Source organism: Manduca sexta, chromosome 9, assembly GCF_014839805.1.
Source record: "Manduca sexta isolate Smith_Timp_Sample1 chromosome 9, JHU_Msex_v1.0, whole genome shotgun sequence".
NCBI lineage: Eukaryota > Metazoa > Arthropoda > Insecta > Lepidoptera > Sphingidae > Manduca > Manduca sexta.
The window spans coordinates 4551275-4575739 of record NC_051123.1 but is presented as its reverse complement, the minus strand read 5'-3'; the positions used below and the strand labels follow the sequence as shown (position 1 = coordinate 4575739).

The 24465-nt window shown below is 35.0% G+C and overlaps 2 protein-coding genes across 2 annotated transcripts in view; one reads left to right on the top strand and one right to left on the bottom strand.

The window, feature by feature from the left end:
- The window catches only part of LOC115447471 (optomotor-blind protein), a 124989-nt gene extending 115716 nt beyond the window's left edge, over positions 1 to 9273 (bottom strand). Inside the window, 1 exon segment of the mRNA XM_037436766.1 lies at positions 8768 to 9273. Within this exon segment, the coding sequence (XP_037292663.1) occupies positions 8768 to 9087 (320 nt within the window). The 5' untranslated portion in view covers positions 9088 to 9273.
- On the top strand, positions 9086 to 9607 carry LOC119188846 (translation initiation factor IF-2-like). Its single transcript, XM_037436889.1, has one exon. The coding sequence runs from the start codon at positions 9086 to 9088 to the stop codon at positions 9605 to 9607; it is 522 nt and encodes a 173-aa protein (XP_037292786.1).
- The last annotated feature ends 14858 nt before the right edge of the window (positions 9608 to 24465 follow it).

Below are 24465 nucleotides of genomic sequence, written 5' to 3'. Positions count from 1 at the left end.
CTACAATTATACAAGAAAGGGAGGAGATTATAGTGTTAGGAATGGGATATTTTGCAGAGTAATAAACACGCTTAGAATTTATAAACAGAGCAGACTTTATTTACTATTAACTGAGTTTTACGCTACATCGTATGTAACACAGTAACACCACAAAGAGAATATAATCACTACGTTTTAAGAGACAGGACTTAATAGAAAGTAATAAAATCGAATTTACATGGCATATCAATACCAATATCACGGAAGAATACGTCAGGAACGTCAAATAACAATACTACCAACTGAACAAAATACATAGTAGTGAGCACTTTTTATCGATATCGATAAATTCTACTGGTGGGAATCGACGCTAATGCTACTTTGATAAAATTCATATAATGTATTTTCGAGTCCACATTATCAATCCAACTCACGCTATATAGTGAACATTTTAGCACTATAATTACAAGGCTGGACTAAAATGAGGACTCGAAATAAAATGAAAAGCTTTCACATGTTGAATAATAATTGTATTTTAAAATAAAATCCTTCATTCACCATGTAGGCTAATATAGTTGCACTTATGATAGGTCAAGGTACAATGAGAATATTTAATTATAAAGTCAAAGGATGGTGACACTTCTTTGTCACACTCATTGTTTATAAAAACATGGCACGGAAATTCAAACAACATTTCATCAGGAAGTAGATCAGCTTTCAAATTTTTCGATGGTATGGCTGACTTTCTAAGGCGATTGTTCTTTTATTAAAGTCTTTGTTATTAAAGTGAGAACCACACACATATTTCAAAGTATGCAGCTTTTCTCTGGGAACATATATCAAATCTTCTTTTCCCACAACCTGAACTCACTTTCGGCATCTGGAAATATTTTTTAATTGTAAATAAATTGCTTATTAAATTATATTTAAGCCTAAAATCATAAACAGTGACCAGGCACATTGATTGCTCAACGCATTTTTAAGCACACACACACACACACATACACACACACACCGACACATACACGACTTTAGTATTTTTTGTCCTGATGATCAGTTATCATCTTACTAATATTATAAAGCGTGTGCATGCAATTGTATGTTTATTATTCGTACCCGCAAAAAAATCTAAAATGATCGCGATTAAACTTGGTATGTACATAGTTCGAATTACTACTTTTTATCACTATGTTCCCACAGAATCTGGACCTAAATGGGTGAAACCACGGAGGGCAAATTGATTAATAAATTTAAACAGGTATCGATATCGATAATAATAACAACATCACTAGTAACATAATGGTAATTAGAAAATGAGAATTTTCATTATTTCTAAGCTACTTTATTTGCGCGATGACTAAAAACATCTAATTAATGCTTACCTGACCTCATCCAATGGAAATTTCGCCATAAATATTCTGCTTTTGTGATTTATTCGACTGGCTCGATCTCCACAAATTTCACACGTAATGAAACGTTTTTTGGTGGCATGTCTTTAAAACGTATTCACTTACACCAACAAAAACACTTTTTGGTATATTTTTACTTGTTTGAATAACAAATAATACAAACATAAATCAATAAAACACAAATGTATTCCAAAATGTCAGGAAGTCAACAAACAATAATAATGGCGGTGAGGAATAGAAAGAGAAACAGTACTGAGAAAGAGAGATAGCAGTATCCGCCATTAAATGCCATGTCAATTCCATACAAAAGATTTTTTGTTCCTTGTTGCGCTAGGCTGTAACACCATTTTTGTTCTCGTTATTTTCCATCGCTATGGAAACTACAATGACATTTTCTATATCAGCCAGCTAAATTGATATAATACATATAAAACCTTCAACATATAGTACCTATATAATAAACCATGATAAAATTCGAAAAAAAAAAATATTCCAACAGTAATACTGCTAATTACGCGAAGTTTAAATATTATTTCACTAAACTACACGTTTCCTAACCTACAATTTTACGTGATGACATTCAAAAACTCACACGTATAACTCTTTGTTTATAATGTAGATAGCTTGCTATTTTACGTTAAGTGGTGTTAATCTTACATTACGAAGGACTTATGTTCAAGTACTTACGATATAATTCTGTGCTATTAACACTAGATAAGAATGCATACTGTTTTTTTTTCGAAATGGATAATAGCGTAAATGTAGAGTTAAATGAAATTTAAAATAGAAGTGGCAGGTAGGTCGTGGTGCGCTATATTCTCTGCTTATCAAAATTGACGGCGCGGTGTGATTATATACTTTATATCATTTTAAAAAATTGACAATGATAAGTCTACTGCTTAATGCAAAGAGATATACGAAATATATTTATATGCTTGTGAACTCATGGGCGTCTTCTTAAGTACTATAGATAATTCTATTCTGCCAATGTTTTCAAACCAAGGATCAAGTCTAAGGAAATCAGGCAATAAAGCGCCTATTGCGTTTAGGCGTCACCAACTTAATATAATGAAAATGTAATAAAAACATTTTTCATAGTTATTTATTCGGTACTTGTAGTGTTATCTTCAAGATTAACTTAATATTTTATGAAATTATATGACTGAAATCTTTATTACCTCGGTTTTGTTTTATGATTAAGGACGTAAGAAGTCACACCACATACCAGTTCTGTTAAATTATTATAAAGATTCGTATTACGCATGTTAAAATATGTTAACGTGAGAAAAAACTTTTTTGCCTCGTTTCCTTTGCCTTGTTTTTAATTTTTTAAGTTGGTAATAAATCTATTATTTTGCTATTGTTAAGGGAAATTAATTTATAAGGTGCGTGGAATAATATTTAATTCTAAACAAAAAAGTTTAAATTAAACTTAAAAATATAATAAATGAACGAATAGAAAACAATACATCTACCTACGTACTATTACAAAGATACTATATTATTTACAGTAACATTTGTAAGAAGTTATTTGCCACCTACTTCACACCAAAAGTTCAAAGTTTAACAAACAAAGTAAAAAACGCCGTTTCCTCACTTCATGTTGAAAATGACAGGGAAAAGTTTTACTTTTTTTTTGGAGGGAGACGAATACGCCGGCTGCCTCTCGTATCCGATTTTTTGGGAACCTACCTTTGATGTTCGAGGTGTCGCCCATTCAGGCACTTGGCTGAATAGATAAATACCTTTAGAAAGTTTACGAGAACGGAACATTTACGAAATTTCGGATAATTAAGATGGAATAGATCTGTTTAAATATTGTTCGAGGAATTAATGTTTTTGTGTTCTAATTTTAAACTTTGAAATACTGGTTTAATTTTTTTTTAATTGTCTTTGGAAGGTATAAGCGCAACACCTATTATTATTGGATTATTTGAATTAAGAATGAGTATTTATAATTAAAAGTAGGCATTATAAGTATCTAAATTACCATACAATAAGCATGTTATATTTTTTTATTATACTTTGTATAAATAGTAGGTATATTATAATTAGGTAAGTATTATAGCTATTGATAATTTCATTGTCTTTAGGTACTAATACTTCATTATAAGCAACAAAAATAAAATGGAATCTTTAATTTTAAAAATAAAAGGTATACAATCTTTTGTAAAGCTATACTACGTAAATTTGATTTATGAAAATTTTTAACAGAATTCTTTAATAGCCTAATAGCGAACTTCAATAAACATGGATCCCGCGTACTATACAAAGGAGGTTGATAGATGTGAAATATCTTATTTACTTTTGCGGCTCAAATTTTACTTTAACAAAAATACATAACATTTATATATTAGCCCCAGGTTATTTTCCAATTAATTTCAATTGAATATGATTGCGGCAATAAATAAATCATAAGAAAAATTAATGATTTATGTCTCTATAAAGTATGTTTTATTTATAAACATACAATATTTATAACAGCATCTATACATAACATAAATATGTTGTAGGATACATTTCAGTTTCATTTTCCTTACTTAATTTTTTTTTTCCTTTGTATAATACAATACGATGTCATTATCTTGGGAATTTGAGACTTATACTACACTTTTTAAAGTATTAATTATGATTAAGAAACAAAATATATATTCATTATAGTCTTGTAGTTAGATTTACTTGTTATTCTCAAGTTATCTTGACACGGCACGAATTTTATCTTCATATCGTAACATTTCTCAACAAACGAAATAGTTTTCACGAATTATTGTTAGAAAATTCTCTGTTTCATTTGCTTTCTTTGTTTCTATTAATACATTCTATCATAACCCAGGTTGGGTTTTTCTGCTCGGTATCAGCCCGGAGTGTGGAATGGCGGTAAGCTCGCTCCACTATCACATCATGGGACGGAATACACTTGGCGAAAAGTGGGTGTCTTGGTTGCGCCTCTGCATACCCCTTAGGGGATAAATGCGTGATGTGTGTGAATGTTACTTATATAGAAAGAATATATTTCTAGAGAAATTCCTTTTTTTTAAATAATAAAAGAACAAATTTTGCAATTTTAGAATTATTATTTCTTGTTTTATACTGTTTGTTCACATTTCCGAAACATTTTTTTTATTAATAAATAATAACTTCGGACGACTCAATTCTTTTTCTGTTTCACAGTCCACTTTTCCGAAATTATCCGATTTTTATAAATAAATAAAAAAACATCGGACGTTTTAACTCAATAGTAAAACGGCCGTCTCGGCGTCATTATCAAAATGTTAATATGAGAATATATTTAAGTTAATTAACTATTATGTAATGCTGATAAGGGAAGTAACTTTTCATTGATATTCGTTTTGTTTTTGTTTCTCGTTATAAGTTTTTATCATTGAATTCATTCATGTTTTAGGTATTACATTATAGTTTAGTGTGGTCTTAGATTTGATTACAATTCTGCAATGTTTTATTAATTTTCGCTTCATTTTGAGTACGTTTGTAAATTCGATAGTTATTTCAGTTGGTCAGCGATTTATTTCCTTGAATTTATGCATATATTCATTTCAATACATTATTTTTAACTTTTATATTTTAAACCGACCTAAAATAAGGAGGTTATCAATTCGACGTGTATTTTTTTAACAACTACAAGTTCGATAGTCTGTTCAATTTACAACAACTTTATCGAAATTTGTACAGCAATTTTATATGCGAAAAAATTAACGAACAGAGAGCAGTTTAATATTTAAGAAGTATAAAAATAAATAAAAACTTAAATGTGTAAGATTGATCGTTATATTGCCGATAAAATACAAAATGATTACGTTTAATTATTTCAAGTTATGGCCAAATGACATCTCCAAAAAAACTTTCAATCAGTATTTTAACTAACCATTAACATTCCATCAGTTATATAAACATTTAGCAAACTAATCAATCTATTTACAAAAGTTTAGACCACCTAAACCTTAATTGAAAATTTCCTTTATTCTCCTAAATAATGTTATATGCTATGAAGCATACAGCAATGACGAAAGTTGAAATTATTCGAAAGGGAAACCCACACAATATATAGTACTATGAATGTCTGTGGTCTGCAAATCTTTCTAATGATAATTCGATTCTACATAAAGAGAAGTCGGCAGCAATCGGTTTATATGTATCCGCCACTGCTATACTGTGTTTTTACTTAATAAATCACTAGCTGACCCGACAGACGATGTCCTGTCAACTATGAATTTGCAGCGCGCATTCTGTCAATCGCTGAAATTAACTTTTCTTAAATTTTCTAACGTTCCGCTCAACTTCCTTGATTTTTTCTTTCATAAGATCCTTCTGACAATAACAAATACAACAAAGAAAAAAGAATACTGAAATCGGTCCAGCCGTTCACGCGTGATGGCGTGACCAAGGGAAATAGGGATTCATTTTTATATCTATATATAAGAATTGTAATATAGAGTAACTAAATTTTTTATTGATTTAAATGACGAGACGAGCTTGCCGTGCGCCTGATGGTAAGCGATACGACCGCCCATAAACAATAGAAACAACACCTTGAATTACAAAGTATTGTTTGGTATTCCACTGCACTGGACATCCAAGTACTGCGGCCTATCCGTTAAAAATAATTCAATTAGCTTCTTATAAGATTTGTCTAAAATTCCAGTAGTAAGCCTTATTAATGTTTTAACAAAGTATGAAGGGTTGTTAATTTGTATAACTACGTGGAAGTTATATGTCAAAGTTTAAAGTTAAATATAGACAATTTAAAAGTAATGTAAATATGTGAAATTGAAGTCAATCAACCAAAATATCTAAACTGTTATTTCTATTTGATAATTAGCGTCTGCTGAAATCGCTCATATAACCAATGGAAATATTTCCTACAATGGTTGCTCTAGCTTCATCTCTACCTACCCCTTAGCTAACATAAATGAAACTCTATATAATCAATATGGTTTATAATAAGTACCCCTTAGCCAAGATAAATGAAACTCTATTTATATAAGCAACATGGTTTATAGTAAGACTTAACTCCACAAATAAATTCCTTCAACCCTCTCTAGTTTTGATAAAAGTATACGTAAAGGTTACATTGTTTTATGTTACCCGACTATATAGAGACGTAAGGCTGCCATCGTAAAACGCTTCACTTCTAACATCAATCATAAATACCAGAGTTATAACCTAAAGGGCTATTATCCACCTTCCTAGACTACGATTTTTGCTGGGAAACTTTATAGTTTATCTACTAGAGGTTACAAGGCATGTATTTTTAATGTTATAACGTTTAGCTGTTGTAAGATTCAGATGTCGAAATGTTCGAAATGAACCCAAATTGATATGTATCGTGTGATTGTAGAAGATTCTAGAATATAGAACAATGTGTCTAGTCTACGTCTGGTATTAATTAGTACAATAAAGCAATGCAATGTGATCTAGACTCTATAATTTAGTGTATTTGGTCGCAGTTTATGTGTTATGTCGCACTATGCATGTCTATTTATTTAGCAATTAATTTATTATTAAAATTTTATTTCTAATTGTTTTAATTAAAGGTGATATAGTTGTTGAGAATTAAATTTTATAATTGTCGTTATGGAATTTATTTTATATTTTTTAAAGTAATTTCTCGAAAACAAATAAGAAATTAAAAATAAGATTTTGTTTTATTTTTTGTATTCGTGATTGAAATATTTAAAAATTGAAAGTTAAAAGTAGTCATGTGAAGTCTTACAGTGAGAGAGAGACAAGATAAGTAGAGTTTTAAAAATTAGCTTAACTAGATTTTTATTAATATTATTGGAAATTTATGATATTTTAACAATTCAATTTTATTTTTGAGTAATGATACCTTATTCTTATGCAATTAGAACATTATTTATTTTAGGATTACACATCAGTATTGGAGGGTTCAAATCAATCGATTCCTAAATTCCCTTCACGTAGAATCGTATCATTAGAACGATTTACACATCGCCTGCATATTAGTACCTATATGTTGGGTCGTGTTCCTTTTCGGAAAAATTTCACCTTTCCCCACTGTTATACATACAATTATCTTTATAGTGACTCAATAATAATGCTCAATAAAGCATTCGATATTATAAATTACCACCAATAAAATAAAAACAAATCACATTTCGCCCCAACCGTTAACGATTAAGGAAACAATTAAGTTATAGGTATTCGACATTCATACTTTTTGTTTGTAATCTCTTGATTACATTCTACTGATTGAATTTGAATTAGGAATTTAAGTTTACGAGGTCAGATTATTTAATCGCGTTTTATTATGAGATTTGAATATTCAAATTCTTGAATATTTAATTTGCGTCCAAACGAATCTATGTAAAACATCATATAACTATGTAAAATATAGTGTTTATAATACCGAGCCGTTTATTCACAGTTAATATTTATGCAAATTCTGCAAGTCAAAGAAAATAATTTGCAAAGTAACTGGAAATTAAAAGTGGTTGCTCCTTGTCTTAGTTAGTTAAAGTTAACTTTTTAAATCACTTCTACTTGTGAATTCAGGTTTTTATTATTTATTCCATCACGTTAAAAAAGTTAGTGTTCGAATAAAAAAGGTTACAAATAATGTAAATTGGTTGAATTTTTTGTGGCCTTTGCTTACAGAATTTATGACCGTTGAAAAGAATCTTAACGTTGTATTAGGCATTATTACGTGTATTTAAGGTTTTTCTTCGCAAATAAATCATGATTATGCAAAATTAACAAGTAGTGGTGGAGTTTGGAGAGTAATTAATGCAACGGCACGCACCGACGGGTGCAATGTTTGGGCGAAAAAATGCGCCTATGACGGCACGCGAACAACCCCAACCGGGCTCGCGGCAAACTATCTCCCACCTATCACTCACTACCAACACTACTCCACGCACTATGTCGCTCTACTCTCATACACTACATCCTACGCTCAATGCTGTAGTTTCAATAACATAACATGTTGTAAAGCTTACATTTCTTATCGAGAGACGGGACACGCCAATATTTTGCTGTTAGCGTGTCTCTATCAATAAACATGCCATAAATACAGCACCTATCCAACGCCGTGTATAAACAATAACTTTGTCTACGATAAGGACCTAAATATAGAGCACTTTTCTACTCGATAGCTGAGAAACATACGGCGCAGCGGCCGGGCGCGAGCCACTTGTAAACAAGTCCATGTGGTCGCCTAGTGGCGCAGGCCGCATCGTCACTTACCGGCGTCGGCGCTCGCTAGTACTACCGTACCGTACGCTGTACGCACACACAACACTAACACCTCCGCGACAACATTGCAACAGCGCGAGCACGTATCACAGCGACGACAGTGACGAGCAACAGTGCGGGGCAGCGGTGCCGGGGGCCGTACTGACCTGCCACTCTTGGTGATCACCATCTCGGTGCCCAGCTTGTGGAACTTCTCCCAGAGGTCCTTGCCTTCGAGCGTAACCTTGGGGTCGTCGACGACGCCGTCGTCGTCGGGAGGCAGCGGCGCGTACGGCGGCGGTGGCGGCTTGAGCAGCGGACAGGGCGCGGACAGCGCTGCGGCGGCGGCGAGAGCGGCCGGCAGGTACGGCGGCGGCGGCAGCGCGCCCGCCGTCAGCAGCGCCGACACCGAGAAGTCGCTCGGCCGCGGCGCCAGCAGCGGATGGAAGGCGACGGCGTCGCGCCGCTCCGCGCCCTCGAAGCGCATGCCCGCGCCGCCCGGGGCCCACGGCGCGCGCTCCACGGCACCCGTGCCCGTCGGCTCCAGCGGTCGCGCGCGCGCCCGCTCATGCAACGTCCATAACGCGCCGGCGGCGGCTCGGGGGCGACACCTGGCGACCGTCGCTCACGCGGATCGTCCCGGCTCGTCCCGTGGCGACACCCGCTCGCGCGGCACGCGTCAAACGACTGGCCGCCGGCGGCGCCGCGTCCGACACCCCTCCCGCCGCGCGCCGCCCAATGGCGCGCCGCGCGGCGCCCCGTCGCCCGCCGGCACCCGCCGTGGCCCGCGCGCTAGCGGCGGGCGGGCCGCGGCGCCGCCGAGCGTTGTTTTTCGTCGCGGGCGAGGTGTCCGCCGCCGCCACACCTCGCGCGCCGCTCGCGCTGGCGGGCGCGGGGCGCGAGGCGCGAGCGGCGCGCGGCTAATCTGGTTAATGCGGCGCGCGGGGGCGACACTCGCGCCCGCCGCCGCCGCCGCCTCCGCCGCCGCGCCCGCCGCCTCCTTCTAATTGGACACGTTTCCGTTCGTTCATCAATTGAGCTCGTTACGCTGGGGCCGTGTGTACCGCGGCGCGGTGGTAGAGTCGCGGCAGCTCGTCGGCGGGCCGGCGCTGTCGTCACCGACGCCGCTGCTCGCTGCTCGCCGCACGCTGCAGCACGCTCGCTCGGCGCGACATTACTCGCGCCCGCTCCTAGTTTAGCGAAACTTTTTGTACTGCCGCAACTTGTGCTGCTATATTTGTAGTTACGCGGATCAGCACAAACTTATTTAAACTTTGTTTATACTTTGCACACATTATCCTCATCAAAGTACTGTTCTGAGAATAGAACTAGCGAATGGTCAACTAATTAGGCAACTTTTAATAGGCCGATACATGTTATTTTATATTTATAAGGCTCTCAAAGGAGAGCGACTGTGCGGTAGAGCTATTACCGCCGATATTATTTTTTATTCGTAAGTAAACACGTTCGTCAGGGAGTCAACATTAAGTTAAATTATTTCTGGACTTCTCTTTACATTATAAACTTGTATACGACTATCGAACAGTATGAGTTTACAAGAAGGCTCAACTTATTAAATAACCTAAGAAAACGTTTCAAAACATAAAATTATTAGAAGTCTTGAACTTTAAAGAGTATTCATAATTCTTTGCTACTTAAGACGCTTAACGCGATTCTACATTTCATTAAAAGTGAACCCCGCTCGCGACCTTAAAGCATATTAAATTATATTTCAAACTCTATAGTGTTAACAGCGGTGTGAATTTTATTGAAAATGTATAAAGGCATTGGTTTTCGCGCGAACCTGACGTCTGATTGATTTATATATAAAAACTTTTTGTAGCGTTTCCATATATAAACATTTTCCTAGTGTTACTTTATGATTTGTGAATGTTTTTAGTATAGTTTTTATGATTATTGCGTTTAGTGTCATTTATTCCAAATAGGCAGGGACCATGGAGACTAATACAAGACGCCGTCGGAATCAGATGCAACTAAATAGAACGATATATATTTTTTTTATTTCTAAGGATTAACGACAATTAACGGTATGTCAAGAAATATTAGAAAATAATCTTAAACTAAATGTATATAATAACATACACCCACACCATTATCCACATATTAGGTAACATAAAATTGTTACAATTGTGATTGTGTCAAACATCTTCAGACTTTTTAAAGGATTGCAAGAGTTTTTATTTTAGTCATCTTTATTTCAAGTTGAAAAAGTAATTTTATTAAACCCTGCATTGATATATTATTTTTGATTATACCTGTTTTTTTTTAATTTACGCGTTTCGTTTCCTCAAGCCGTTTAATTATAAATTTCAATCATTTATTAAATAACGGTGGAAATAAAATAATTATATAATAAAAATTATTTACGATAAATATCTGTTATTATTTATACAATAAACTGGGAACAAAACGTATAACATTTATAGTGGTACGCAAAATTGGAATTAAAAGCAATTATTTCTCGGACAAACGTATAAACCTATTTATAATAACTTCTTACATAGTTTCCACTATCAGTAGTGTAAGGTCTGTATAACCAGATTCCTCTCGGCTTCTCCTTATGTAGAATCTAAATATCATTAGAACGATTTGCAAACCACATACATACATATTAGTACCTATATGTTGTGTCGGGATCTCTTTTAGAAAATGTCACCTTTCGCCACTATCCACTATATTACTGATACAAAAATAAAAAAATAATTTTACTAGGTAACTGAGTCATTAGGGAACATCTAATGTTAAAACCTTCATACAACCGTTTAAAAAGATAAACTTTTGATTAAATTGCAACATCATTACAATTATAAAATTATAAATAAAAGAACTACCAAAAATGCAGTTTCTTTTTGTATCAACACAAAAAATCTACTTAAAACATGGATGTACCTTTTTACCGTGGCTTTCTTCGACCATTAACTTAGTCTAATTTTCTGCATAAATAAAATATGGAGAGCTATTCTCTACCTAAAGTTAACTGATAAAGAATGCCTATGATACGCCTTTGCGTGTAAATAAATCTAGGAAGAAATTAGGATGATGCTAACTCTAGGTAATTAGTTCTTTTTACTTCGACAAGAATGTTTTGTTTCCTTTGTTGTAAGAACTAGGTTTTTATCAGCAAATTACAATCCAGTCTATAAGACAATGAGCAATACAATTCTAACATAATTTTCTAGGTTTTAAGTTTATTACAACTAAGAATTACTTCTAGTCACTTTCTAAGAGTCTGGCAACATAAAAAAACTTTGTTTTTATGTTATATAACGAAGAATGGGTAATAACATATAGGATTTGACATAAAACTAATGAATTACTAACACGAACTAGTCTTGTAAACAAAAAATACAAACACATGAATTAAGAACCTCTTCCTTTTCAAAATCGGTTAAATATAAAGTATATTATGCATTTAATGGGTCTAATGTTAGAGAATAAGAACCTCTTCCGTTTTAACATCAGTTAAATATAAACTATATACTTACTATGCAGCAATAAATGGGTCTAATGCCGGAAAATTCGTTCACACCTATCGCATAATATAACACTAGCTTATATCGATATATTTTTTTCCAGGGTAAAAAATAGTCTATAGCAGGAGTAATATAGCTTGCTATTAATGAAAAAAAAATCAATATTGGTTCAGTTATTCCAGAGATTAGATCCTCCAAACAAACGTACAAACTTTTCCTCCATAATATTAGTATAGATCATTCGAAACGAAAACAAAATACGCAATATTCAGCATCTTATGAGTCTAAAGTCTAAGATGCAATTTTAAACATTAAAACGAAGACCGCAATAAATACAACGAGCAGTTGTACTTAAACAAACGTTCTTTATAAGTGTATATAATTAATAAACTGATTTATTACAAATAAAACCTTATATTCCGAACTGTTTTTCTCATATCAAAATATTGATAACTTTTTTGACCTTTATATAGACGATTCTAGAATATAATTTATACAAACCTTCTTAAGGGTAGCCAGTCCGCCATTATTTTTATTCCATATGATAAACAATACGACCGCCATATTGAATTTCAAAGTATTACGAAAGTAATCGAATTAAAAAAATCAATTATTAATCGTTTATTTTCTTACAAATATTATTATAATAAATACATATAAATTGATTATTTCCGAAAAAAAATCTAGGATTTGTTTATCAAAAGGATAACATCATGTCTAAGTATACGTTCAGAACTCTCTAATTAACAAGAATTTGTGAAATATACTAATAAGTGTGAAAACTTTAAATAACTTTTCTTTAGCTATAACCACCTTTTGTTGTTGGTTGTAAGATATCCTAAAACAAATAAAATAAATGTTTTTCTTTATTTCTTATTATTTAAACATATATAACACCATAACAGTTTCAACTAAAGCGGTATTATACAAAGTACGTATTAATTTTAACAACTGGTTTCAATGATGAAACGTTTAACGTTCGAATTTAATGATACCTATTTTAGGAAATAGTATTGTAATAAGCTATATAACTTATGACAATAAAAATTATAACAGATTTTTGCATCAGATTTCGTAGCGAGCAGAAGATATCATCATTGATGTAGGAAAACGCTTGTGGTTTTCAGTTATTAATGATTTTCCAAAAAAAATGATTACAAGCCCTAATAGTCGTAAATTTAGTTGTAACATAACACGTACATTCTTTTTAGTTTATTATAAGAGTTCATATGTCTTGTAAGTAATTTAACCACTCTACTTGTATAGATAATATGTAATATACGCTGGATGCAGGCCGCTTTTGACAGATCCATCTGGAAATCTTTTGGGAATACCTAAACAACTGTAAAAATCATTTCACTCATGATGTTTTGTCAGTATAATCCTGTATTACACAATTCTTCAAAATGTTTATTTTAAAGCCAATACGAAAGAATTTGTTGTGATTTTCTCGATCGCATCCTAAAAACAAATCAAAACACGTTTTTAAAGTATTAAACACAAAGTTCATTATCTAATTCCATCCGTTTACTCTACAGTTTCGAAAAACAGTTTCTACAAAACCGGGTAGACTCTAGAGTCGTATAAAAACCAGTTCATAATAAATAATACTAATATAATAATAATAATTTATTTATTTGCACGTAACATTATAATAAAATAATACAAATAATAAAAGCCCTAAAAAAATATGAAATAAAGCAAAAATAAGCCTCCATATGCCGAACTAGGTTTGAAACCTGTATCTCAGCACACAGCGCCATTCCCTACAGTTTTACAGTAGCCCATGAACTAATGTAATAACAATAATTAATACTAAATATTTAAACTTAGAAAATTACGTGTTTGGAAATATAGTGAGCCTCTCTGTCTCTCTCATATATAAACATTTATAAAAGTGGCAAGGATATAACCAAAGTTCAATAATAATCGGGTGTTAATGAATTTTACGAGAGGGTTTTATGTACGATAAATAGTGTCCGATGTTTACAGCTCTTAAAATATATATTTTATACAAAGGTTGGTTAAGAAATTGACAAGTTGATTTGATTTTTTTTATTGCTTTGAATGACGAGACGAGCTTGCCGTTCGCCTAATGGTAAGCGATACGACCGCCCATAAACAGTATAAACACCAACTAACTTGAATTACAAAGTATTGTTTGGTATTCCACTGCGCTCACCATCCTGAGACATGGGATGTTGAGTCTTATTATGTCCAGTAGTTACACTCCCACAATGTCCTTCAAACCGGAACACAACAGTGATTCACTGCTGCTTGGCCGTAGAAATAGACATTGCGGTGGTACCTATCCAGGAGAACTCTCACATATGGGAGACCTACATATATGATCAGTGTCAAATAATACTCGAAACTTGTAAAACAGGGTCCAAGATTTTATTTACAAGTTCCTACGCAACATGCGCAAATTACAAAATAGGTTGATTGAGCGCTCAGACGGTTTATAAATAGATGCAAGCAGTTGGCTTCCTCTGGTCAGTATAGCTGTTATCTTGTATACTTAGTTTCGTATGCTGTTCACGTATTTTCATATCTTGAAACGTAAAAGTATTGACGGCAATTATAACGTCTTTTAGTGTATATTTGAATCGTTTTTTTAATTTACTTTAACGTATAATTAGTGAATCGAATTTAAGTATTTACGAAGGAATTGTTTCGCGTAGGTATTTTAATTTCAAATAACATTTTATTAATTAGTTATATGTGTGAATAACTGTATTCATAATATTGTTTAAATACATTATTGTTTGTTATTAGTTGTTAAACAGATTTTATGGTGAATATAATAACGCAGTTTAATGAATTATATTTCAAGTTACGATAATAATGATAATGTGTAATAAGCACAATAAAATAACTTATTAACACGAAATTAAGATGATACCTTTTTTAACTTCAACTCTGATCAAATATTATATTAAAAATGATAAGCGCCATCTTGCGGTGAATAGCTGACAACTGACACCGATGCAACGAAAAATATGGTTTTAATGAAAAAATTTTCACTTGTGTATACCCATTAATGTCATTAACGGCTAAAATTAAATTCTTGGAATTTCATAATTCACTTATTTTCGAGCAAGTAAGTATTTCGAGCGCCTATAGCGCTCATACAAAAGTCCGATGTGTGTGTATAAGCCGTTTGTCAGGCTATCAAACGTAAGGCATGTAAAAAAAAAGTATATGCTCAGTGTTGCTTGGCGATAGCAATAGACTTTGCCTTATTACTTTTTTTGCCTATGGTCAAGCAGAGAAGCAACTAGGTAAAATAATTAAGACTAATTATACAGCCAAATAAGGACTTTGCAGCCTTCATGATCCCCCCGTGACCATAAATGCTGCAGTCTTCAAAAAGGCGGAGTATTTTAATGTACAAAATCGCGATAAAATCCAAAAAATAGTTGTATTACAATAGGCAAAATAATTTTTATTTCAATGACAAATCACAAAGTCCAATCCAATGTTAGACAGCTGTGCTTTATTGCAAAGGTTAAATCGTTTTTATGACGTCAATTATAAATAGATGTGTGACGTCACATCTAATGATTTGATTGGAATTATTGAAGTTCTATTGCAAGTATGACGTACGTATGACTAAATAGACGTGTAACGTCACATCTACTGATTTGATTGGATTAATTGAAGTTTTATTTTAAGTGACGTACGTATGACGACTGCAAACTATCTCGTGATATTTTCTTTATTAACTTATTAACATGTAAGTGTGTAATTAAAAACTAGTCTACTATAGTTTAACTTACTACCTATTAAGCATACTGCACCTAAATTTAAAAGGTTATAAACATAGTGCAACCATCCTTTGTCAATAGTAATAATAATAATATCAGCCCTGTATTACATACTTACTGTCTCACTGTTGGGCACGGGCCTCCTCTACTACTGAGAGGGAATAAGCCTTAGTCCACCATGCTGGCACACACCTTATAAAATTCCTATAGAGAACTTCTCAGATGCGCAGGTTTCCTCACGATGTTTTCCTTCACCGTTAAAGCGAACGATAAATTCACAAAGAATACTCACATGATTTTTTAGAAAAGTCAGAGGTGTGTGCCCTTGGGATTTGAACCTGCGGACATTCGTCTTGGCAGTCCGTTCCACACCCAACTAGGCTATCGCCGCTTTTTTTTATAAATATTTTTCGCTTTATATAAGTTATACTTTAAATATTATTTATGGGACAGTATAACACCAATTAAGCCGACACATTCCTGCAATATAACTATTAGTCTTACTTATAAACTTATTTTAACGTTAAGAGGTGGTTAAGAAATGCTTAAATAGCTGTCAACAACATCACCGGTTCCTAGTTTAAACCTTGAGGCAAGATGGCGGGTTTTCACTTACAGCTGATCGAGTAAATTTGTGCTTTAACTAAGCATAGCTTTGCGAAATTGTTATAAGTAAGACTGTATATGTCAAAATAGTGGCTCTAACATTTTAGTATTAGAGTAAATTTAATACGGGGATAAAGCAATTAAGGGACGCGACGCAAGTCGACATGTTAATTGGAGTCCATTGCACTCGGCTGTCCAGGGAAGTTACTTTTGCTCTGCCACGAAAAACAAGTTGTAAACATCAAACACCTACACAGATAGAACTTGAGAGACCGCTCTTCTGACTCATCAGTATCGCATTAACATACTAAAATGTTACTAGCATCTGCTAGCCGTTGTACTCGAGTAAGTGTTTTTTCCTATAATGAAATTTAATACAAAGTTATACTCGTATACGTACTGGCCAGTATATACATACTGGCGGTAGGAATTATATCCACCCGGATAGCGTATACAATGTGTTAAAACCCGCCATAGTGGGTCACGTAAATGTCGCGTTCCGAGATCAGCCTGTGTATATCCGGTATTAACAGGCCGGCATAATTGTGTCGACTGTCGAGTAATCATTTCTCGTCAGTCGACATTCGTCATCTATGAATGAAGAATATTTTTTTACCGAAAATCATGCTTATACTTTTCTGATATTTTGATAACTTTGTAGTTTAAAACAAATTAAAACTGTATTTTCCTCAAAGTGACTTGAAGTGAATTCTCTTAGAGTAGTTGAATTAGAGCATGTAAAATTATAAATCATTTTTATCAATATTTATTTTGTTAGAAACTTATCATTTTTATTTTACATCTACTTCGAGTAACTGATTGTATTATTATTTTTAAGAAAATAATGTGTATTTTTGTATTTATTTATTTATTTATTTATTAAATATAATCTTACAGGAGTTACACCCAATGCGATTATATTTACATTGTCATATAGCCAATTCAGATACAGATAGTAATGCATAGTTATTTCATATGGTCGATACATTATTGGTTAGAGTTTCTATAGTTACCCTTATGAATTCCGCCAGTGTACAATTAAAAATATCTATGTTCCGCCCAACTTCATTAATTATGTTTATGGATCTTAGCACTGGAGCGAATTGAGCAGTCTTAGTTCGAGTCGACGGGACTTCGAGCAGCCTCTCTCTTACATTGATTCGCAACCTTGGGTTCGGAACAATCAGACGCAATGAAGCCAACACTGATGGATTATTTAGTGTACCTCGGAAAACCTCAAATACATATTTGGCTAGCGCTACGTTACGCCTAACTTCTAACTTGTAGTAGCCGACCATACCTAAGACAAATAGGGACGGATACATAAGCGGGTAAAAAGGATAGACTCCGTACTGTTTCATATACAGGTAACGGGTGAATTTGTTTTGTATCTTTTCTACCATGAGGCTATATTTAACCTCATGGGGGTTCCAAATAATAGCACTTGTCTCCAGTTGGCTCCTGACCAATCATGTGGTATCATTTAGTATTGCAATGTCAAAATGACTGTATATTTCACCCAAAAACCACCTTTATTAATAAGCAGTAGGTAATCAAAAGGTAGTTGACCTTACGCGCGTGCTTTATCGCGTCAACTTGATTATAGATAACGATTGATTCACAATATTCTTACATTCTCTTGGCTATGCAATATTAGTCTTTGCTGCAGCTGCGCCTGCGTGGAAATTAGTTTATGACGAACATAGAATCTATCACTTTGAAGGCAGAATGGCCTATCACAAACATTTTTCTTACTGACATATTATATATATATTTTAATTGCTTTGAATGACGAAACGAGCTTGTCGTTCGCCTGATGGTAACCGATACGACCGCCCATAAACATTAGAAACACCATCCAACACCTTGAATTGCAAAGCATTGTTTGGTATTCTACTGCACTCGCCATCCTGAGACATGAGATGTTAAGTCTTATTACGTCCAGTAGTTACACTGCCACAATGTCCTTCAAACCGGAACACAACAGTGACTACACCCTGTTGCTTGGCGGTAGAAATAGGTACCCACTACCCACCCGGGCGGATTCGCACATATGAGAGACCTACCAGTAACATTAATTACCATATTGTAAACTATTTTAATAGGTCGACCTGGAAATCTTTTTGAGAGGCTCATGTTAAGCAGTTGACAACTGCTGATCATGATGAAACTATTTCAATTAAATAAGGCAATCACAATCTCAGCAATCAGAAATTTTCACCGGTACTTAAAGTGGTAGCTCAAGGTCCATTTTCATACATTTTGTTTCGGCTTTAATCTGGGTAACTAAACAAGTATTGGCAAGTAAAGAATTTAAATTCACGTCTAGTTAGTGATTAGTTCTCGCAGTTGAAAGAAAAACGTAAAAATAATTAATAATCATGGATATTTCGGCCTTTAAAATTTAATATGACGAAATTTTAAAGGCAGAAATATCCATGATTATTAATTACTTTTACGTTTTTCTTTCAACTCTAATTATAAAAAAATTCAAATAACGTAATTATTATTCAAGATGACACCGCAAGGAAAATCTCCGTCACTCGTAACGCGAGAGGAAAAATTCAATAATCGAAACGACTTCGAATAACAAGCGGGGAATCTCTTTACGAAACACACCTTTGGAGCGGACTCAACCGCCCTGATCCTTGGTAGGGTTGTACGGAATTATATTTACTAGCTTTTGCTAGCGGCTTCGTGTGGAATTTTGTTTCTCAATCAATCATCCTGTTTGAGTCCATTGCTGAACGTAGGCCTTCCCAAGTGAGCGCCAACTATCCCAGTCTTGGACAGTCCGCATACATCCACTACCCGCCGCCTTTTTCAATTCTTCCATCGAGCAGGACGTTCACACTACGTCAAAATTTGCTTTGCTATACTTCAAAAATACCTATGTCCTTAGAGTATATTTTGGTTTGTATCGAATCAATAAATCAGTTTAGTAGTATTTTATACGTGCGTCACAAAGTGACCCGACTGCACATGGTGTTAAGTGGAGTGGGATCCAATAGAATGTCGACTGATGAGATATGATTCACGATAGTCGACATAATCATGCCGGCCTGTTGGAACCGGATATACACAGGCTGATCCCGGGACGCGACACACGTGGACCACTATGGTGGGTTTTAACACCTTGTCAAAGGTGGTTGCTGTCAGGGCGGATATAAATTATATTCTACCACCAGCATAGCTATGAAACTGTAATAGGCAGTGTTACTCCGCATTTATGGTGTGGATATAAGAGTCAATGGTCTCATAAACAAAATTGGAGTATGCAAGACACTTGGCGAGCGCTAGACAAAAGAAACATCAAGTTTTGCTGGCGTACTTTGCTCCTTAAGTCGTTAATACAAAATCACAATTCCGTTACTCAATTGTTACATACGATTGGCAAACGCAAATTTACACAATATCGTTTTAATATCATCATAGATTCCTGTCCTATATTGTACAAAAAAATAAAGTTGTTGATAAAATAAAAATCAAATAAAAATAAAAACATCCAATTAAAAGAAACACGTCGTTTGACAACCAAATTAGAATTGCGGATTATACTCAACGGTATCGATTCAAGAGACGGAGGATTGGATAATAACTAAGCCGCAGAGCGTATCGGGAATTCGGTTAGCGTGGGGTGTCTGAGGGTTGTGCTTGAATTTCTATTATAATGATTCGTTTGTATGTGGGTATTACGTTTTTATTGCGATTAATTATTAGGTTGGTACTTTGATCAACAATGCTAAGGTTGGTACTCTTGTAAGTGATTTTTAGTATCAAGCCAGAGTCTGGAATTTAGCATACACATTACAATTTTATACTTTAGAATAATGATTTTTATTTAGGACCATTTTTGCTTGTGGCTTAGCCGGGTAAAAATGTTTATCCGGAATAATAGTCTTGCTTTATATTTTCCCGATATAAAAAGTAGCTTATGGCACTTAAGAGTAATGTAGCTTCCTATTAGGGGCTTGTCTCCGATGTTAAAGTCCGCCATAGTGCCCATACTTAGCCCATGTAAGTATGTCGCGTTCCGGGATCAGCCTGGGTGTATCTGGTTCCAACAGACATAATTGTGTCGATTGCCGAGGGTTAATCATCTCTCGTTAGTAAACTATTGGAACCCACACTACTTCCATCAGGTACAGTGAGGTGACTGCCGTATAAAAAACCCAAATCAATCCGTATCGAAAATCAATGTTTAGTACAACGTGAAGTTTTACCCTAAAATATGATGTCAGTTGTCAAAATCATTGGGTTTTCGGTTACAAGCCGAGCACTCCAGATTTGAGAGTGTCTGAGGGCTGCGAGAGTTGTAATACTTTATTTGCAGTTACTGTTGTTTCTTCCATTTCAACTGTGAATGAATATTTTTCTGCTAGTTAATATGTGATTTTCCTTTGGTTTTAGTTTTCCTGTGAACAAATTTAGGGAACTCTATTATTGTTTCTACAGTGGAGTAAAGATCGTCAAAAACGACTGGATTCAATTCTCATTTCGAGTCAAAATATACTTTAGAGTGATTAAAGACAGGTTCCATTCTTATGTCGAGTCAAAATATAATTTAAAATAGATATTTCATATGTGGGTATTGTATTTGGATAGAAGTTCTTTCGTCTTACCTTTAAAAATAGATTTTTGTAGAATTCCATTACTTTGGATTCTATTTACATTAACTAGACAAATACACGATTTTTCCTTTCGCCGTTAAAGCAAATGATAGTTGACAAAAATAGGTAACCTTGAAAAGACTAGAAGTTACAAATGCGCGCTTTGAGGGTTGGGTACAGAATAAAAAATCAAACACTCATCACGCCTTTATCTTCAATGGGGTGAACAGAGGTGCAACCAGAACACACTTATCGCTTGGTGTTCAGTCCCATCATGATTTAAGGTGAGTCTATCGCCATATCGGGCACAAATTCCAGACTTCGGGCTAGTGCTAAAAAACCAAACACTTCCCAATTCGGGAGTCAAACCCAAGTCCTTAGAGCCATATCGCGCAATATACTGAGTACAACATGACAATATAAGTAATACACACACACACACATACACACACACAATGTCACGCATTTATCCCCGAAGGGGTATGCAGAGGCGCAACTAGGGCACCCACTTTTCACTAAGTCTGTTCCGTCCCATGATGTGATAGGGGGCGAGTCTATTGCCATATCGGGCACAAATTCCAGACTCCGGGCTGATACTGAGTAGAAAGTCTCAAATATCACTTTGCCCGACCCGGGATTCAAACCCAGGACTCAGAGCGCTGTCGTACCGCGCATGCAGTACAACTACGCCACCGAGGCAGTACAAGTAATATTAACAATTACTTTCATACGATAACAGTAGCAGGCTTACCAGCAGGAACTTCAATTACTCTAATTACTGCCGTGTGACGTCATCGACACATTGTGCTTTTATAACTTGTGGTTAATAAAGGTTTTACTATATTGGCTGCCATTTTTCTAGTAAAATGTGTCACTGTTTATAAAATATAACTGAAAATGAGGTCTACAAACACACATTCGCATTGATTTGGGTATCATAACGTGGAAAAAATTATTCTTATAAATAACACTAATTGGACCCCAGTGAGGTAAACAAATTCTTGCCCTACCTGGGGATCGAACCAAGGGCTTCACCAAACTAAAACTACTAGATCTGAAAGAAGTTAACCTGTATTTTACTAGGTACGTAAAAAGCGAAAGTTTAATTCCACACCCACCTTTCTACGTCTTTTTTTCCTGTCCCAAAATTTATATTGAGCACACACAAGCACACTTACACCTTATATTCCCGAAGGGGTGGGCAGAAGCGCAACTGGTGCACCAACTTTTCGGGAGAATTCCGTCCCATAATGTGATAAGGGTGAGTCCATTGCTATATCTGACACATATTCTAGAATTCGAGCTAATAATAAAAATCTAATATCACTGTCCAACCCGGGAATCGAATCCGGGATCTCAGCACTACAGTCGTACAGTACAACGCCACCGAGGCAGTTGAGAAAAAATATTATTTTTAGAACCATTGTTTTCAATATGGAGATAGCAACTACACTGGTAGTAGAGGCATCCAGATAGAGTATGCATTGACATGAAATAATCATCCCTCAACAATCGAGACAATTATGCCGGCCCTTAATCTTTAGAAATTAAGACTGTAAACACTGGCTTCACTATTGACTCTTTTTTATACATTCAGCAAAGTGACCGTCCTGCACATCATGGTAAGTGGAGTGGAGTCCAATAGAATGTCAACTAACTAGACATAATTACTCATTTTTAACACGGGGAAATCCTTTTACGGATTTCAGCCGGACTCGCCGGTATAAACCGTCCTACCGACTAAAACCCCGCCATTCGACTCTCACTGTCAATATGGTCGCGGGGCGCGCAAGTGCATGCAACCGCAACCTTCGCAGGAGAGATGATTACCCCTGGGCAACAATTATGCCGGCCTGTTGGAACCGGATATACACAGGCTGATTCTGGAACGCGACACATGTGGGCTACTATGGCGAGTTTTAACACGTTGTGTACAGTGGTCGCTATCCAGGCGGATATAACACCTACAGCTAAAACTGTGATTAAAGACTCCAACGGATGTTTATTTCTGCCTAAAAGCATCAGAGTACGAGCATTGTTGCGGTCATATTGGACTTGAGGCTTCATAGTTTTGCGTCGGGTTGCGGCAGTTGAAGGGAACTGTGGTTATTTAAAGGTATTAATCATTTCATCACTAGTACCAGTATCAATTACGAATTTTTGTTCAGGTACTTTTGTGTCTGACTGTACATTTGAATATGCAATATCGAAAAGGATAAATGTCTGAAAATGTAAAAAGTTCAGGAAATGGAAAATACTTATTATTTTCTGAAGTACTGAGTGTAATTTTAACTTTATTTTCGATTTGAGTTTAATTAGCTGTAAAAATAGCAGAAGTTTTGTTATTGTATACATTTCTAGATATTTGATGTTTATGAGATTTTTACCCTTTTCGAAATTGTATATTCAAATGTACAGCTAGACACAGAAGTAGCTGAAAAAATCATAATTTTCATTCTCGGTTAAACTTTTGTGTTTAACAAGTGTTTTTATTCATTAAAATAAGGAACAAAGAGTTTAATTTGTTACAGATAAAAAAAAAACGATTAAAATCAATTCGCAGAAGCGGGTTTGAAGTTTTGAATTTGTTCAACTACTTTTTAGGCTGACTGTACCTATGGAAATAATACCGAGCTAATAAACCAGCTTTCCCATTTATAAATATCATGATCAAAGGCTTGGTTGTTACAATGTAAAATAAAACATCTTGATTATGCAATTAAAAATAAAGGAGGCAATCGAATGATCTAAATTCAAAAATACCTCGTAAATAAGACGATAATGACCATATAATACCTAGAGAGCGTATAAATTGACTCGATATGGCGAAGTTGGCACTTCGTTCAAACGGTGCGTTACAAAAGGCAATACCTGATAATAATTACTGACCTAATTGAGTTAGCATTACTGAGTTCCCCTCGTTTGAACAACGGCTAATTTTTATACTACACTTTCCAAGAATACTGCCAGGGTGGCCTTTCAAAATACAATGTTATTTATGCGGTTGGCAAAGTTACATCTCCGTGTAATTTGTAAGTGGAGATTCTGTTTGGAAACGTATTCGTATGTTTGTTTTCTCGTTCAGTTTTGAGTAACTGCCCATTTGGAATTCTTCAAGTTTTATTGGTAGAATAAATGTTTTTTTAAGAATTTACAATGAGAACTTTTTGGTAACGTTGTGGGTGTTTGATTGGGAGTTATGACAAAAGTCTGGGTGTAATGCCTTCCATTCCTTCCATAATTTTGTTGAGTGGTACTTATTAACAATATTGACTGATTAAGTCCACGGCAAAGTGACTCCATTGTACCTGATGGTAAGTGGGGTAGGGTTAATAGAATATCGGCTGACGAGAGCTGATTACCCCTCGGTGGTCAATACAATTAT

Bases quoted from the DNA above. Each gene is read 5' to 3' on its own strand.
- LOC119188846 (XM_037436889.1), top strand. From the start codon at position 9,086: ATGCCCGCGCCGCCCGGGGCCCACGGCGCGCGCTCCACGGCACCCGTG.